The sequence below is a fragment of the Zalophus californianus genome, chromosome 9 (genome assembly GCF_009762305.2).
Source record: "Zalophus californianus isolate mZalCal1 chromosome 9, mZalCal1.pri.v2, whole genome shotgun sequence".
Classification (NCBI taxonomy): domain Eukaryota; kingdom Metazoa; phylum Chordata; class Mammalia; order Carnivora; family Otariidae; genus Zalophus; species Zalophus californianus.
Window position 1 is genome coordinate 80,171,232 of NC_045603.1, and position 17,865 is coordinate 80,189,096.

Sequence of the window (17,865 nt, forward strand, 5' to 3'; positions counted from 1 at the left end):
TGTCATCTTTCACATGTAGGCAGGGTCATTCAGGTCCTTTAAAACAGAGGTCCCCTGTTTTCTATAGAGTACATTCCAGACTCTTTAGCGTAATATTGCCAGTTCCTTCTTTTCAGATTGCATCTCTTATCCTCTCTTCTTTTATGTCTTCATGTGTCAGCTGGAGATGGAGTATTTATCATTTCCTGGACAGGAAGGTCAGCTTTCTGCCCCTGCCCTTTGTTCATATCGTTCCCTTTGGAAGGATGCCTTCTTTCTCCACCTTTTCCTGCCAGGTGAAATCTTCATCATTAAAAGTTATCTCTTCACTGGAACCTTTTATCAGCCCTAGGAAACTTCCCTAAAGAATGTAGTAGTTTCTTTGTCTAGTTTATGGCATTTGCCATTACCTGTGTTGAAACACTTACCATATCACACAAGAGGTGGCTGAGTGGGGACTCTCTTCACAGTAACTCTGAGACTCAAGCGATTAGTAAATGGGTCACCACAGAATGGTGCTTCACAATCTTGGCTTTGTGGTCAGATGGACATGCGTCTATTTCCAGATCCCACCACTTAATGATTGTGTCACTACAGGCCAGTTGCTTTATCTCTCTGGACATCTGTTTGCTCATGAGCCAGATAATAGAACCTGTGGCATTGGCTTGTGGTGAAGATGAATTGAGAGAATCCGTGGGAAGTGCTAGTACTTCACCTTGACACCTGAAAAGCACTGACTAGTCATTTTCTAGTGAAACCTCACTTTTCCTGAGGGTTATGTCCCATGGTACTCCTCTTATGTCACTGAAATGGGGCCATTCCATTATGTTTGACATCATTCTGTTTTTCTAGGGAGACATGTCTCCCAGGGTCATTGTGAGAACTAGCTTTTTCAGAGTTATATATGATAAGCTATGCATTCTGATTATAAACATTTTACTTGATTTTGAGTTCTTGAGGATGGTATATAACTATGATCCTCAAACTTTTCTCCTGACAGAATACCAGTGCAAAGGTTACCACTATAAAATTAGAATTTTTGCCCACATTATAGTAAAAACAGTACATGGATAGACTGTCTTGATGTTACTTTGTTGTTGTGGTTTTTTGCTTCTAATCACAAAACTGCCTGTTTCTACCAAGCCCTAATAGTGAAAAATAGCACATTATTATTATTAACAGAAATTGGAAAACAACCCATTATGCTAAGGTTGCAGTGTTGTATACTGCTACTGAACCTATATAATTAAGGTAATATAGTCTATAGAAAATAATATAGTATAACATAATATAATAAAATGTAATATGCTGCAAATATTCCCATTTCTCTACTAGTAAAGTTGGTTTAGTTCATATGATGGGATTAAAGATAATCAGTGTCTCGTTGTCTTTTAGAGTATTGTGTCCCACTAAAAGTATGCTACTTGAATAAATTTAGAAGCACTGAGATATACTGCCTGTAAAGCAAAGGATGTTTTATAATACAAAGTCTGTGAGCTGAAGTGTAATTTTAAAAGTTTTGAAAATAGGTATCATGTTTACTTCATATTCTCAAATAATAATGTGACTCTTTCCCCTCTAGTATATGATGTTAGTATACAGCCTGAAGAGAAAGCGCTGTTGTATTTAAGACTTAATATTCTGCTTTAAGGTTGATTAATCATACAAAGAAACTCATGGAGAAAGAAGAAAAGCTGTGCATTAAAATTCTTCAGACTTTACGAGAAATGCTAGAGAAGAAAGACAGCTTTGTGGAAGAGGTATATATTTTTAATTTTTAGTATTTGAAAATAAAGTAGAATTTCTAGTATACCATAATCAATGAAATACGTGGGCTATGAGATGATTGCTTATATTACATTCTGATGGCATGTGTACTTACATGAATTAGATAATTTGTTTGTATGGTATTCATCTTTCATGTCTACTTTGAATTGAGAAAAAACTAAGATTAGAATGGCCCAAGTATTTGGCTCATTTGTTTTATTATATTTTATCTTCAATATGTGTATTTTTCTCATATAGACCAAATGATTTTTTTTTTACAATGAACAACTGAGATTCATTATTAAAATTCTGTATAAAGTTCTGCTGCATATTAAAATGGTCTATGCGTTTGGGCATATGTTGATCTTTTATTGTAAATATATGTCCCTTTTGTTTTCTATAATATTATGCCATGTATTATAAAATAATATTTTTTGTAAGTGGAATGGTAAGTTTCTATTCTTACCTATATTAATTTAAGTATTGAACAAATGATTTTCAGGGAATATAACTTATAGGTAATAATTGTCATTCTGTTATTAAAAATGACAGCTCAGGTGCTCATTAAGATATTGCTAGCAGCATGTCTAATACCCAAGGTGATACACTTAAATATAAAATATAAATCTAGTGAGGTGGGTTTTTGTTTTTTGTTTTTTGTTTTTTTTAGCTAGCTACCTATACTTATATGTTAGATATCAAACAAAATTTGTACCATGTTCCTTAATAACTTTTTGGTCTGATTCTGTAAGTACTAATCATCTGATATGTTTAAAATAGGAAGAATTTTGTTTATTTATTTATGTATATGCTATCTAATTCCAAAAAGATCATAGTGTTAGGGTTTTTTTTTTAATTTAATCTTGTAGAAAAGAAATACAATGGAATCTTGGATATTAATAGAAGGGGTATAACTTCAAACTACTCCATTTGACTCAGATGGTTGCTTTATAATAAAAATGACTTTTGCTTTGCATTAGTTCTCTTCATCATTTAAACTATGTTTGGGAAGCAAATTACAGAAATAAAGGTGGTCAGTGCAATTTTCGCAAATGTTTCTATGACACAATGTTTCTAGGACTCAAGAAAAATGCTTATAAGTCTGAGTATTTGGTATGCTTGTAAAAAATAGTCAATTTCAGACTTTATTGTTTTCTTTCTCTGGTTCTTTAAAATACTGCTATAGATGGTTTGATTTTGATTAAAGTACTAGATCCTAAAGTAGAAAAATGGGGTCAATATAAATTTTGACAGAAGAGTGAGGTTTACAGTAATAGTAACTTGTGCTTAACAGGAGATATGTGAGTTCCGATTTTATGTAACAGATTATTATGGAACTGCTCTAAAGAAAATAAGAAAGAAATAAAGTAAGATTTTACTTTGACTAGTCAAGAGTATTAGAGTGTATCTCCCAAACCACCCTAGAATAAATCTCCTTTCCATTCCCACTGCTATCACTAGTTCAGACTCTCATTATCTCTTGCTAGAAAACTCCAGTAAGTAGTCCACTTCTCTGAGACAGAGCTTGAAAGAAGCCAGAGCTGATGTTTTCCAAAGTGCACGAGGCACCATTCTCATATGATATGAGGGTGAATGGCACCAGCAGAACATAGCCCTAAGGGAAGACTTAAGATGAGAAAGGCTAGTTGGGGTTATTCACTCAGTCACTTAAAACAGATACTATGAACAATATTAAATGCTGGTATTGTGCCTGGGCAATGGGGATAAGGAGAGGAATGACACAGCTTGCCGGGGCCACTGTGAGGTATAATTCACATGCTAGTGGACTCATGGAATATAGTTTGCACAGATCATAAGAGTCTTTCAGAAACTGTCAGGGGCTCTGCACTGCCTTGGTGATCTAGACCCTCCATAATGTCCTCAGTGCTTTTTGCCCCCACCTTTCCTCATCCATTAGCCTCCAAAATCTGTGTTGTTGTGTGCCTGCAATGTGCCTCAGGCTAATCCTGCACCAAACCTTGCTACATTTGGAATCATGTATTGCTAAAATCCAAACAAACCTCCAAAACCCCCAGTGTTATCTTTGTGGAGGAGCTCTAATGGGTAGTACTTATCACTTGTTTCAGCCAGTGGTGATTACTTTCTCAATAGAATTACCAAAATACACTGTGCCCCCTTTTATGATGCTTCAGGCTATTTCTGAGTATTTAGTCCAAGCATTTATAAAGGATGTCATGGAGACCCAGAGACAGTATGTGATTTGCCTGAGGTCACACAGTAAATGCCAGACCAGGACTTTACTTAGCTCAATTATTCATGTCGGGGGCGGGGTTGGGGGAGGCAAAGTGAAATGATTTACCAGTCTGGGTGAAATGACACTGGGTAACAGATTCAGAAACCAGTCAAAGATATTCTACAACTCATTGTGTGCTCTCAGAAAAAAACCCTGATTATCAGTAGCAGGATTATAGGTGTCTGTGTTTTCATGATTATATTAGTTTTCCATTTACCAAAATTTATCTTACAGTTTTGGAGGTCAAAAGCCAAAAAATCAAGGTATTGACAGGGGTATATTCTATCTGGAGACTCTAAGGGAGACTTTCTTTGCCTTTTCTACTTTCTAGAGGCCTCCTTCATTCCTTGGCTTGTGACTTAGTTCTCCATCTTCAAAGCCAGCAGGATAGCATCTTTCAACCCCCCACCCCCACACACTCCATTATCACATCTCTCACTCTGACCCTTCTGCCTCCCTCTTGTAATTACACTTATATTGGACCCACCTTGATAATCCCGTCTGTTTTCCCCATCTCAAGATTCTTCATCACCCCTGCAAAGTCCTTTTGCCTTGCAAGGTCACATATTCACTGGTTCTGGTAGTTAGGGCATAGACATAGTTGGTGTATGCCATCGTTCAGTATATCACAACGATTCCTTTACTGACAAAGATGACATGTAGTATGTAGATGGAGAGTTTACTTGTGGCTGATTAAAATTGCTATGTAGGACAGTTTAAATGTGAATGAATATAACAAAAAAAGTGGAGACACTTGTAATGGCATTAAGTCACAAATGGTACCTAATATCTGGTTGTCTAATAACTGGATTTCTACCATCAACTGGTTTTCTACTGGTTGTGTTCGAAGCATTTCCAAAAGATCTCTCAGAAGTAAATCAAAACAGAGAATTCACACCAGGTAACAGGGTTTTTCCGCACTAGCTATCCTAATACATGTTTCTCCTGCTATCCCAAAGTGGAGTGTTCCTATAAAACCTTCCATAGGCCAAAATGGTATAAAGCAAGTAAGTGATTACCATTAATTTATATGGAAAGTGTTTATGCATTCCTAGACTTAAGATATAACCTGTCTTAGGCTTTTCTGATACCTTGGGACATCTCTTGCTAACAAATGCACAGACTAAATCAAAATAAAGCATGGGTGCTCACAGACCCAGTTCAAAACTCTGGGGGCTTGATGCTGAGATGCTGAGTGTGGTTCCAGGGGAAGGAGCTTGGGGGTGCCACTCGCTGTTTGGGGTGCTCGCTGCCTCCATCATGGCTCTGCGGCAAAACAAATGCTGAACACCATTTTCGCTTTTTGCCTTTTTTTTTTATAAAAGTGAAAATCTTCAGATTTCTTTCAGTGAGCGAAAACAGGTACTCGTGTGGGTCTTCTGTAAAAGCAAAGTGGTGTATCGTGAACTTTTTAAAAAGCGTGGGGATACGTTTCAGACTCCACCTATTTAAATTTAAAACCTTAAAAAATTGCCATTTACATTTATCTTCCTTTGGTCTCTCATATCAGAAGTTGTGTATGTTTGTGTAGCTGGTAAAATAAAAAAAAAATGGAGCAATGAAGCATAAATTTGCTTCATGGTTGAAACAATTTCCAACTTTAAGATCCCAGCTTTCTGATTTTGTTTGCCTTAAGTAAAATCATCATGTAACTACATTCTATCTGGTATTTAGTCAATTGTTTTTTTAAAAACATTTACAATTTATAATACTCTGATGGCAATTCCTAGATGAATTTTACTTAATATTCTTGTTTCATGTTTCTTAGTTTGTGCCGAAAGTTTGAGAGATAAAATGTGGATGGGCAATATCTTGAAGAGTCTCAACAGAATAATATAAGTAGAAGAGAATTTAATTTTCTGTTATGTGTGTCTGTGTGTAAATCATCTAGTCATCATATATGTACTATATGTCATACTGTAAGTTATAGTACTTAATTTTATTGAAGGATAAAACATGAAAGGTGTATGTAGAAAGTCCTGAAAGGGAAAAATTACCAGAGTTTAAAAAAAAATGCTGTGTAAGGATATGTATGTTGACAATTTGGGGAGGGAAAGGGAAAAGAAGGAATGTTTTAAAATGGCTTTGGGGGGGCGCCTGGGTGGCTCAGTTGGTTGAGCATCTGCCTTCGGCTCAGGTCATGATCCCGGGGTCCTGGGATCGAGCCCCGCATCGGGCTCCCTGCTCAGTGGGGAGCATGCTTCTCCCTCTCCCTCTGCCCCTTCCCCCTGCTCATGCATGCTCGCTCTCTCTCTCTCTGAAGTAAGTAAATAAAATCTTAAAAAAAATAAATAAAATGGCTTTAGGGCAGTATGATTTCAAAAGTTCTCAATCCTGAAAGCCATTTAGTCCTCCTCTTGTCTCTGTGACCTATCACAAAAAGGAAATATCTGAAAGGATATGTGTACTGTTGACCAGAGCGGAGTGATCATAGCACCACACCATCGTTTTGTGTATTTAAAGACATTTCAGGTCCAGATCTGAGTAAGGGTTTACCTGAGGTGGTAATGGAGGCGCAAGCTCTGGGGGTTGGTTAGAGGTGGTCTGATGAGCGGGAGCAGGGAACAAGGACTGTGTTCAGAGGATTGGTTTGGTTTTAAGGATTTTTTTCCCCTCTCGTCTTATACTCTTTAGTATACATGTCCAAGAAGATTTATAGAGCATTACAAATCATTCCTCTCATAAAAAGGGAGAACCATATATAAATCATAAATATAGATGTCTATAAGCTCTGATCCTAAATATGTAACATTTGTAGCTTCTGTACTTTAGAACTGGAAAAGATAACTCGTACTGAAAATATTTGCAGATGGCTTGTGGAACTGGTAATTTAAAGGTACTTTCCTTATGCTGTAGTCAAAGAAGTTGACCTGTTTAGAATGCCAATCATAATTTCCCCTGAGAATATGTTGCTATCTATTCATAAGTTACACTGACATACATATGATCTACAGGACAACAGAGATATTTCAGTCAAATTCAATATTCTTAAAATGTTTAGGTTACAATGCTATATATATATATATATATATATCCTTGGAATTAATAGAAACTGCCTCTATAATAGCTATGGAGTGGTTTTATGCACCGATTTTTCTAAAATGGTAACCGCTAGCATTTATCGGGAGCTTACTATATATCAGATACTGTCCCTGATCTATGTATTATCTTATTTTCATCTTCAAGCCCATGTGCGAGGAGGCATTATTACCTCCTTTTTACTAGTGAGGAAGCAGGTATAGAATATAAGGTCACACATCCGACAGGTGGAAGAGAGCTGGTATCCCAGCCCAGACATTTTTGGCTCTTGAACTCACACTCTTAATGAGCATATTAGAGCCAAACAGGATATATGACTTGAAATCATGACCTTTTATTTGCTCAGCTATTCAGCTAACTAAAATGAGAAGCTCTTTGATTTTATTCTTAATGAAATTTGCATACGCATGTGTTGGGAAGCATAAACCATTTATTCAGTGGGTTACTAAGGAAAAGCCTTGAGATTTTAGACCAAGTTAAGAAATTGGGAAGGTTGGGAACAGTATGATGCAATAGTTGTGGGATTTTTCAGGTTTATTGTTATAGACCTATGGATCAGTATCAGAGCTCCCCACATCCCACCTTGTGATCATAGTCTGAGCTGTTGGGACCCTGCATATTAGATTTAAAAGTTCTAAACTATACTTTTTAAGATGACCACCATAGGCAGCCCCTTGCAGAAATGTGGCATTCAACAAACGGCACAGCGTCTAATTGAGAGCTGTGATCTTTACAAATGCCCAAGTGGGGTAGGTGGTATTTACACATTGAACAGTGATGGCAGATAGTGGCTTCTTGACTTAAAAGTCAGTATCTAGAGTGATATGGAATAAAGGTCTTTAAGAAATGATGCCTTTGGTTATTTTTAAGATATCTTCCATCATTTTTTTTTAACTCTAAAATATACTGTCAGCTGAGTTAACAAGAATTTATTCTTTTCCTCGGCAGGGAAAAAAAATCATTGTAACTAACTTTTATTTCTGATTTTGAGGAGCAGCAAAAAAAGAATAAGCCAGAATTATACCAAGGAATTTACCTCCTACATCAAATATGCAGACCTGTCAGTCTCGGCAGTAATCACATTGTTGCAAATTTGTAAATTGTATAAAGCTCCTCGCCTCCTAAGAGTCTGTGCAGAATCATTCACCTTCTATATATACTCATTTCACTTTCTAACAGGCAAATAAACAAATTTAAGTAGAATCGCTCTACAGAGTGCCCAGCAGCCTAAGAATTTGGTAATAACTGTTTTGCTAAGCGAAAATAAATTTCAGTTTTTAGCATCAGCTGCATTTTGTAGGCTATCTTATTAAATACACTTTAGAGGTGAGTGCAGTTTTGTTTTTTTTTTTGCAATGTTCTAATGCTGTTTTAAACTAGGTACAATAAGTGATGTTGCAAATATGTTGTGCTGTCTTAATCATCTGTAAATTGTATTATGTGTTGTGTAAATTTCGGTAACTAAATGTTTAGAAATATGAAAATATGTGATATCTCCTTACAATAAAAGATCTGTTTTAGAAACATAATTTATATACTCTTTAACTTTGGAATCTTTATTTTATATTTTCACCTAGGCAAAAAGACTGTGATCATTAAGGTGGGCATAAAAGCAAAAATTTTTAGAAATTTACTTCTTTCAATTGCTGAGCTGGCTGGTCACTTGTTAAGCCACAAAATTGCTAAATTTACCAGGTTATAGTCATTGTAATCTCATTATTGCAACAATTTACAAAATTCTTAATTACACCTTGCCTTTACTTTTCCATTTAAAAATCTGACATGGTAACATCATTGCTTCAGCGGTTTTTGGGATATGCTGTGATTCTGTAGAGATCAATGACTAAAAAGATCGTGATGAAAGCATCGTCGGTACTCAAAAATTAGCCAACCACTCATTGCCGCTAGTAAGTGTAAAACATTTGGTAGTTAATGATTATGGCTGAAAAATGGTATTGTGATGGGAGAAAAAAGAACAAAAAGAAAAATGCATGAAGATTAATATATTATGAAATTATGATAGTTTCTTCCACCTAAATCTAAGTTAAACTCCTGTTAGGAAGCATTTCATGATTATTTTCTTTTAACTTCATGTTATTTTAGTTTGTAACCCTTTCAGCACTTATAAAATCATATCTGTCTTATTAGCATAGACATTTTAATATCATGCCTATGAAGAGTTTCTTTGCTCTATGTTGTTATTTTAAATAAATTAGAAACTCCTCAATTGGTCTGATGCATAAGGTGAAGAAATGTCCAGAAGGCCTTTCAATGCTGAGATTCCTTGAAGGTATAGTTCTGCATTTCTCTTCAGTCCCACTCCATTCTCCATAAAGTGTTGTACCTAGTGAGGGCAGAGACTGGTGATCCTAGTCACTGGGGTATTCCCATTGTCTAGCATTGTTCCCTGCACATAGTCATTGTTCAGTAAGTGTTTGTGGACTGACTTATTCACACATGGTAGAAATAAATGTTACTGGCTATCTGCTAGTACAATACATTGACCTTCAGTAGTGGTATCCAAGAAGTAGCTTCTAGAATTATCACTTCAGGTTCCACTTTACATCTCTTTGCAGCCCAGGAGATGGCAGATTTCTTGATACTTGGCATGCAGTGTTGGGCCAACAGTGGACAGAGCTATGGCATAGAGGGCTGATGAGGAGATTATCTTGTAGGAAGTATGGTGTTGGATGGACTGTGTAGTGTTTGTTGCTGTCTGACTTGGAAAACAAAAGGGGAAGGAGTGGAGGGTCCCCAGACCCTGCACAGTAATGGTGGGAGCTCAGCCAAAGGAGGCTGGAGCAAAGGAAGGATGACCAGATCTGAACAAGCAAATGGAAGGAAGGTTCCAGCCACTGGGCTTCTCTTTCAGGAAGGGCTTAAAGGGACCTGGGAAGAACTAGTGAGTGACTCAGGCTGCAGAAGAAGGAGGAAAAGCCCACTGTAAAAACGAGGTGAATGATGGAGCAACTGGGGCTCTGGAGAGAGGCTGAGGCCCGGTCATCCAAACTGGGACACTGAGTTAGTCAGCTCAGCTAGAGTAACTAGCTGTAGCTTCCATCTGTGATCTCCAGTAGCACCAGGATCTCCTGCCACAAGGAAAGTTGGCCTTTGGAGCTGGTCTGTGTTGTTCCTGTTGTAAGGAGGAAAAGGTACATAGAAAGTTCCTGAAGCAAATTGGGCCTGATACATTTTACCTTTCTATCAGTACATTCATTCCTGAACTTCTCCTTGAACAGTTCCTCAGAGAGGGGATATATAATCTGGTATGTGAGGTACTAAACCTCCGTTATTATTATTGATGTTGTTGTTACTTAACTTTGTTGACTGTGCAACTCTAGGCAAGCTATTTGCAGAGCAACTCTGTGTGTGCTCTTGGATCCTCACGGTACTCTCTGAGGTAGAAAGTATTTTTTAATCTCCATTTTATAAGTTAGAAGACCGAGGCCCAGAGGGTAAAATGATCTAGTAAGAACCATACTATTAGTAACTGACAGAGCAGGGATGTGAATCAGAATTTTCTGAGTCTGCTCGGCATGTGATGCTTTCCCACATGGGAGAGAATTAAATAATGTTGGTGAAAATAAATGATAATTTAAATTTGCTTTTACCTTTTTAAACCACCTCTTTGAGGCTTTTACTTCTTTTACAGGAGTTCAAATCTGAAGGTTCAAGAAATCTTAAAATAAAAATTAAAAAAAGAAATGTATTCTTTTTTTAAAAAAAAGATTTATTTATTTGAGAGAGAGAGTGGGGGGAGGGGCAGAGAGAGACTCTTCAAGCAGACTCCCCGCTGAGTGTGGAGCCCGGGGCTTGATCGCAAGACCCTGAGATCATGACCTGAGTGAGCTGAAACCAAGAGTCAGATGCTTAACTGAGCCACCCAGCCCCCCCCCCATGGAAATGTATTTTTATCCACTTTTAGGTACATGCACTAAGAAATAGTAACAGCTAACACTTTTATGATGTTTACTATGTTATAAAAGCCAGACGCTTGCATAAATGCTTTCTAGTGTTACTTCATTTAACCTTCATAACAACATGTTGAGAACATTGTAGCACAGAAAGGTTAAGGAACTTGACCAAGGTCACACAGGAAAAGGGAAAAAAGGATGAAAACTCAGGGTGTCAGCTCCAGTGCCCATAGTTACTATCACTACATGAGACTGTATTATCTGCTGGGATCGATTTACAAAGCTGTAGGACTGTCACCCATGGCTTTCAAAGGAAAATGATTTTCCTGTTTAAAATAACACAAAAAGGGCGCCTGGGTGGCTCAGTTGGTTAAGCGACTGCCTTCGGCTCAGGTCATGATCCTGGAGTCCCGGGATCGAGTCCCGCATCGGGCTCCCTGCTCAGCAGGGAGTCTGCTTCTCCCTCTGACCCTCTTCCCTCTTGTGCTCTCTATCTCTCATTCTCTCTCTAATAAATAAATAAAATCTTAAATAAAATAAAATAAAATAAAATAACACAAAAAAACCTTAAGACATTTCTTTTTGTGTGTAATGATTTTGAACGTCTGCTGTTCACTGAGGTTTTCAGAATAGGCTTGGTTTTTGCACATTCTATCTGGTGCTTGAAAATCTCAAACATTTTTGATAAACCTTAGTTACAATGAAACAACACACATTTGGAGTATTTGCAGATTACTCAGTGCGACTGTGAGGTTTATCTTTACTTAGTTGCTCCTAACCTTTGGCTGAATTTTTAATTAAAACTCAAATTATAGACCATACTGCTTCTACTGTGATGCAAGAGGGAAAACCAATATGATGTGTTAATAAACACAACATAGCAGCTTGGTATAATGAGTTGGTGGCACAAGATCTAAATGAGGGCATGTGGACAATAATAATCAGATCAAATGCTTATTAATATCAGATAGATGGCATAATGTTGAAGATAGTGACTCACAGACATGTACTTAAATTCCATCCCAAGTACTGTGTTGATTTCACTTTCTCTCAAAATACCAGAGTGTGGTAATCCGAGAGGTGCTGGCCAAAAGGTAAGCAGTAACCAGCAATAATCTCCAATGTGGCATACCTTGGAGAAGCATGCTTGCTTTAGGCTTCTCACCACTTACCCACCAGCACCATGGTGTGTGTGGTAGCTTATTCATCTACTCATTCACCGAATAGGCTGCCCTGTAAGCAGACTAAGAGTCCCTCATTCCCTTGGTAGAGTTGGACAAGACCTCTGGCTACTAGGCCCATTGCTCACTCCCTTGAGAGGAGCTGTTGATATCAAGTCTACCATGTTTTTTTTTTTAAGATTTTATTTATTTATTTGAGAGAGAGAGAATGAGAGATAGCACGAGAGAGAAGAGGGTCAGAGGGAGAAGCAGACTCCTTGCTGAGCAGGGAGCCCGATGTGGGACTTGATCCCAGGACTCCAGGATCATGACCTGAGCCGAAGGCAGTCGCTTAACCAACTGAGCCACCCAGGCGCCCAAGTCTACCATGTTTTTCCTATGCAGTGCACAGAGTGTAAGCACAAGATCCCTCCAGCTCTGGCCCCCATGTAGCCATGGCGTTCCATGTCTCCTTGCCCTGACCCTGCCATTTCTCTCCTCCTCAGCCTCCCAGGCTCTTCCTGTCCTGCTCTGCCCCACTCAACAAACCCTCCTGTGTCCTTAGCTTCTTCTCTAAGGGTTCCTTCTTGCTTTAAATGAAGATTCACTCTCCCTTCAGGCCTCCTGGCTTTCTCAGCAGCTCTGTCAAGTGGAATTTTTTTCTCCCTCATGTAAAGAGGTTTTGTGCTCCTGTTGTGTCTCATTGTTATTTTGTAGCCTGATTCCCCCTGCTCTCTTTTAAATTCTAAAGCTCCTTTGAGGTTAAGCCTCTTTTTTTTTTTTTAAGATTTTATTTATTTATTTGAAAGAGAGAGAGCACGAAGGGGAGAGTGGCAGAAGCAGACTCCCTGTTGAGCAGGGAAGCCCGATGGGGGACTCGATCCCAGGACCCTGAGATCATGACCTGAGCCGAAGGCAGATGCTTAACCGACTGAGTCACCCCGGCACCCCGAGATTAAGGCTCCTTGACTGTATCACCCTGGCATCTGCCAACATCCCTGTCCTTCCCTCTTCTTCATCTAAGACTGTGGAACCTGGCTCACATTCTGTGTCTTGGCCCCTACACCTATTATCGTCAGAGGTGACTCTGGTCCTCATGGGCTCTGTATCCAACATGCTGGGTGCCCAGGCCCTTGCCCTCTGTATCTGTACTGACCTTTTTGTCTCCAGGTCCTTCACCCACTTCTTCTGTAACACCTTGGAAGCGCTTATCACCAGGAACTGCTTTTTTCCCACAAGAGCCGATTCAGGCATCTCCCTGGCTGACCTTTACTTTTTCCCATTCAGCTTGCTCTTTCAGCTAAATCTATTATGACTGTCCTTTTACTTAAACAGATGCACTGAACCCTGTGAGTTCCCAGTTGCTCAGTTTGCTCCTTTCCTCTGCTTATTAACCCCAGATTTCATGGTCACAAGCCCAATGATTGAGCAGCTGTTTAAGACAGGGCACTAACAGAGAGTCCCAACGAAACAGTGTGGATGAGGGGAGGGATGGTTTCTCATAAGAGAATCCAAATATTGTTGCCAAATGGTAAGGGAAATGATACCAGGCAGGCCAAGACACTACCAATGACCATACTGATTTCTTCTGCAATTTCTTCCTGACAGACTGAGTTATTTAGATGATCTGAGTTATTTGGCTCATTTTCTGTTCATAGTCAACCTCAACTGTGTATGCCACCTCTTTCCAACTGGAACCAGAAATCTTGGCTCCAAGTTCCCTTACAAAAAAAGCTTCTACTTCACTATATACACAGGCACTCTGTGTTCTCCAAAATTGAAATGACTGAGGATATCTTTTCTCAAGGCTGAGAAAACATATGGACGAGAGTATGCTACTTCTCATCGTCTGCAGCCTTTTGACAAGACATCTGCTACAACATTTTTTGTTCTTGGATCATGGACTATTGTTTGCCAATTGTTTTCATAAATATTAATCCTTGAAATCTTGACTGACATCTAAGTTGTTCTTTTTGGATTCTTTTCTTCTTTATATGCACCATCTTTAAATAATTGTGTCACAATATAATAAACAAGGCTTTTCTTATGAAAAGTGCCTATTTTAAAATTGGAGGCTAGAATTTCTAATTCAAAAACTTGTGTTTTCTCGCTTTTTTTTCTTTACATTTGAATTCTCCTTGCCTTTCCCTTACTTAACTAGATTTATTACTGTTGGAATACTGCTTCTGCATTAATTTTGCAAATAGTCTTTGACTTCAGCTCTTAGAAGTGTACCTCAGGAAGACATTTAAACTTAACTTCCCCGAGTACTTGATTGATTTAGTCCCAAGGTAGTTAACTGTTCCTTCTCAGCCTGAAATTAGGAGCTTTAGAGCTGGATCAGGATTTTTTTTTTTTTTTTTAAGATTTATTTATTTAGGAGGGGGAGAGAAAGAGAGAGAGAGAGAGAGAGAGAGAGAGAGAGATTGAGAGCACAAGCAGGGGGAGGGGCAAAGGGAGAGGGAGACCAGCAGACTCTCTGCTGAGCAGGGAGTCCAACTCGGGGCTCCATCCCAGGACTCTGAGATCATGACCTGAGCCAAAATCAAGAGTTGGATGCTTAACCGACTGAACCACCCAGGCTCCCCAAGCTGGGTCAGGATTTTGAACTGGATGATGCATCGCCTATTTAAGGTGTTTACTAATGGCAGCCAATCCATGTTAATTTCTAATCATACCTTTGCATGAGAAGATAATTTCAAAGTCTGTGATGGAAGATACGATGAGCCCACCTTCCACCAAAGGGTGTTATTTAACGACTATTGATAAAGTTTTACTGGCCTCTACTGTGCTCTAAGTAGCACATACGAAGCACTATAATTGCTACATGCAGCTTTTGGGGCTCGTTCTTATTATGCATAGTAGTTCCTGATTTACTTTGCTGTTATCTCTAAGGCTCAGTATTTCAGCACATTTTAAATGGTTTCAATTATTTCTCAATTAATAAAACAACTTAAGAATGAAAAGCCTTTCCCATAGATATTTGTCTGCGAGGCCTGCTAGTAGTCATGTGCGTGAAGCCATCGACGCCAAACACAGCTGGTGATAAATTGAGAGGGAAGTTTATTTGAACACAATGCCGGAGGATCTTTTCTCCTTCGTAAACTACCTGTTCAACAGTGAATTTAATCTATGTTTTTAAAAATACATTATAAGATCTCAAGAGGAATGCTCTTAGGTTTTCATAAGAGGTTTAGGGTTTTTTTTGTTTTCCTTTTTTCTTAAACCAGGATACTCTCTTACTGAAGGAGAGTTAATAAATTGGAAAATATAGTAACTTATCAACATATGATGAAATTGTTATGTCTTCGGCTCTATCTAGAATCATGTAACATTATATTTAGAGGAGAAGAGATTTTCATATTTTGGTATCTCTAGAGGCCGTGTCAAGGATTGGGAATGTATCTCACAGTTGACTTCAAGCAAAGTTTCCTCTGATGTCTATTGACAAGTGTCAGCTCTCTTCTACATCTGCCATTTTCTGAGAGTAAAATGAGATTCACATGTTTGCATACCATCTTGCTGATCCTTGCCAGGGATACTTTCTGGAAAGAACATACTGAGTGTTTCTGCTGTGCCTCTATTTTAGGGAGAAAAGAGAATCTCACAAAAATTGGGAGCTGTTCCAGGGTTGGGCCAGAAGTTGAGAAGTAGATGAAGGGCCCATTTCAGGGAGACAGCTGCTGGGACAGCTAGTGATTCCTTGCAGTTAAGAGGATGGACTTGTCAGGGCGCCTGGGTGGCTCAGTCGTTAAGCATCTGCCTTCGGCTCAGGTCATGATCCCAGGGTCCTGGGATCGAGCCTCGCATTGGGCTCCCTGCTCGGCAGGAAGCTTGCTTCTCCCTCTCCCACTCCCCCTGCTTGTGTTCCCTCTCTTGCTGTGTCTCTCTGTGTCAAATAAATAAATAAAATCTTTAAAAAAAAAAAATAGAGGATGGACTTGTTGAACAGTGTTCTGCCATGTCAGGGATTAGCACCAGAGAGAGAATTATTTGGAGACAAGCCTGGCCTCACTTGCATGGTTTCAGTCAATAACCAATACCTACTGAGTGTTGTGTCATACTCTGTGGTAAGATATGAAGGAACAAAATGATATCACCTGTTTTCGTTTTCTGGTGCTGCCATCATAATGCACCACAAACTGGTAAACAATAGAAATTAATTGTTTTGGAGCTCTGGAAGCTAGATGTCCAAGATTAAGATGTCAGTACAATTGGTTCCTTATAAGGGAAGAATGTGTTCTGGCCTCTCTCCTTGCTTATAGATGGTCATCTTTTCCCTGAGTCTTCATGTGGTCTTCCGTCTGTACATTTGTCTGTGTCCTCTTCTTATAAGAATATCAGCCATATAGACTAGAGCCCACCCTAATGCCCTTGTTTCAATTTAATTATCTCTTGGAAGTCTGTCTCCAAATATGGTTCTATTCTGTGATAATGGGGTTTAAGACTTCAACATATGAATTTTTGGGTGATGCAATTCAGTCCATAACACCACCTCAGTCTTTAATCTACTCATAGATAAGACATGTGCAAATGTTTTCTGTGAGCCTCTCCTGTGCTCACTTTGCTGAGGGCAATCAAATGCACTGAGCAGATTGCTGGTATCCAGAAACAGAGATTTAGGGAGTTATTTCTAAGCATTATTATTTAAGTCAGACTAAACCAACAAAGAGACATAGAAAAGGGATTTTGCTTTTTTCTTATTTGTAACTTAGACTAATGCTGAAAGAAAGCAGTTGATTGGCATAAAGACTCTGGTGGCACCGAGAAGTACATCGGTAGATGTTTGAGCATAAAATTGAAACATTGTATATAGATCTGATTAGTTCTGAAAACACAAAATGAAAAAATTTGAAAATGTGATAGAATTTTAATTTTAATATTTGTGATATTCTTTAGCTTCAGCTGTCTCTCAAAAGCAGTCTAGTTTATTGCTTGAGCACTTTTGTCAAATGTTTCATCACAATCATGAAAAGTTGTAAGTTTCAGATATGATCTTTGGAGTTTCTGTATTCTTACAAGCTGAATTAAAAAATTATTCTGGGCTATTATTTTGGCAATTTATCATTCTGTTTCTCTCATAGCAAAATACACACTTAAAAATCCTTCATTGAAAAATGTCCCTTTTCTTTTTTTTAAAATTTTTATTGTTATGTTAATCATCATACATTACATCATTAGTTTTTGATGTAGTGTTCCATGATTCATTGTTTGCGTATAACACCCAGTGCTCCATGCAGAACATGCCCTCTTTAATACCCATCACCAGGCTAACCCATCCTTCCACCCCCCCTCCCCTCTAGAACCCTCAGTTTGTTTTTCAGAGTCCATTGTCTCTCATGTTCGTCTCCCCCTCCGATTTCCCCCCCTTCATTCTTTCCCTCCTGCTATCTTCTTTTTTTTTCTTAACATATATTGCATTATTTGTTTCAGAGGTACAGATCTGTGATTCAACAGTCTTGCACAATTCACAGCGCGCACCATAGCACATACCCTCTCCAATGTCTATCACCCAGCCACCCCATCCCTCCCACCCCCCCAACTCCAGCAATCCTCAGTTTGTTTCCTGAGATTAAGAATTCCTCACATCAGTGAGGTCATATGATACATGTCTTTCTCTGATTAACTTATTTCTCTCACCATAACACTCTCCAGTTCCATCCACGTCGTTGCAAATGGCAAGATCTCATTCCTTTTCATGGCTGCATAATATTCCATTGTGTGTGTGTGTGTGTGTGTGTGTGTGTGTGTG

General features: G+C 38.6%; 1 protein-coding gene across 3 annotated transcripts in view; it reads left to right on the top strand.

Annotated features, from left to right (window-relative positions):
• ITPR2 (inositol 1,4,5-trisphosphate receptor type 2) overlaps positions 1-17,865 on the top strand; it is a 499,981-nt gene that overhangs the window by 274,211 nt on the left and 207,905 nt on the right. For all 3 annotated transcript variants that reach the window (XR_003519864.2, XM_027593395.2, XM_027593396.2), the window contains one exon: positions 1,631-1,739. Coding sequence is in view for 2 of the 3 variants with exons in the window: in XM_027593395.2 (XP_027449196.2) it covers positions 1,631-1,739 (109 nt within the window). In the remaining variant the exon portion in view is untranslated. The remainder of the gene's footprint in view (positions 1-1,630; positions 1,740-17,865) is intronic.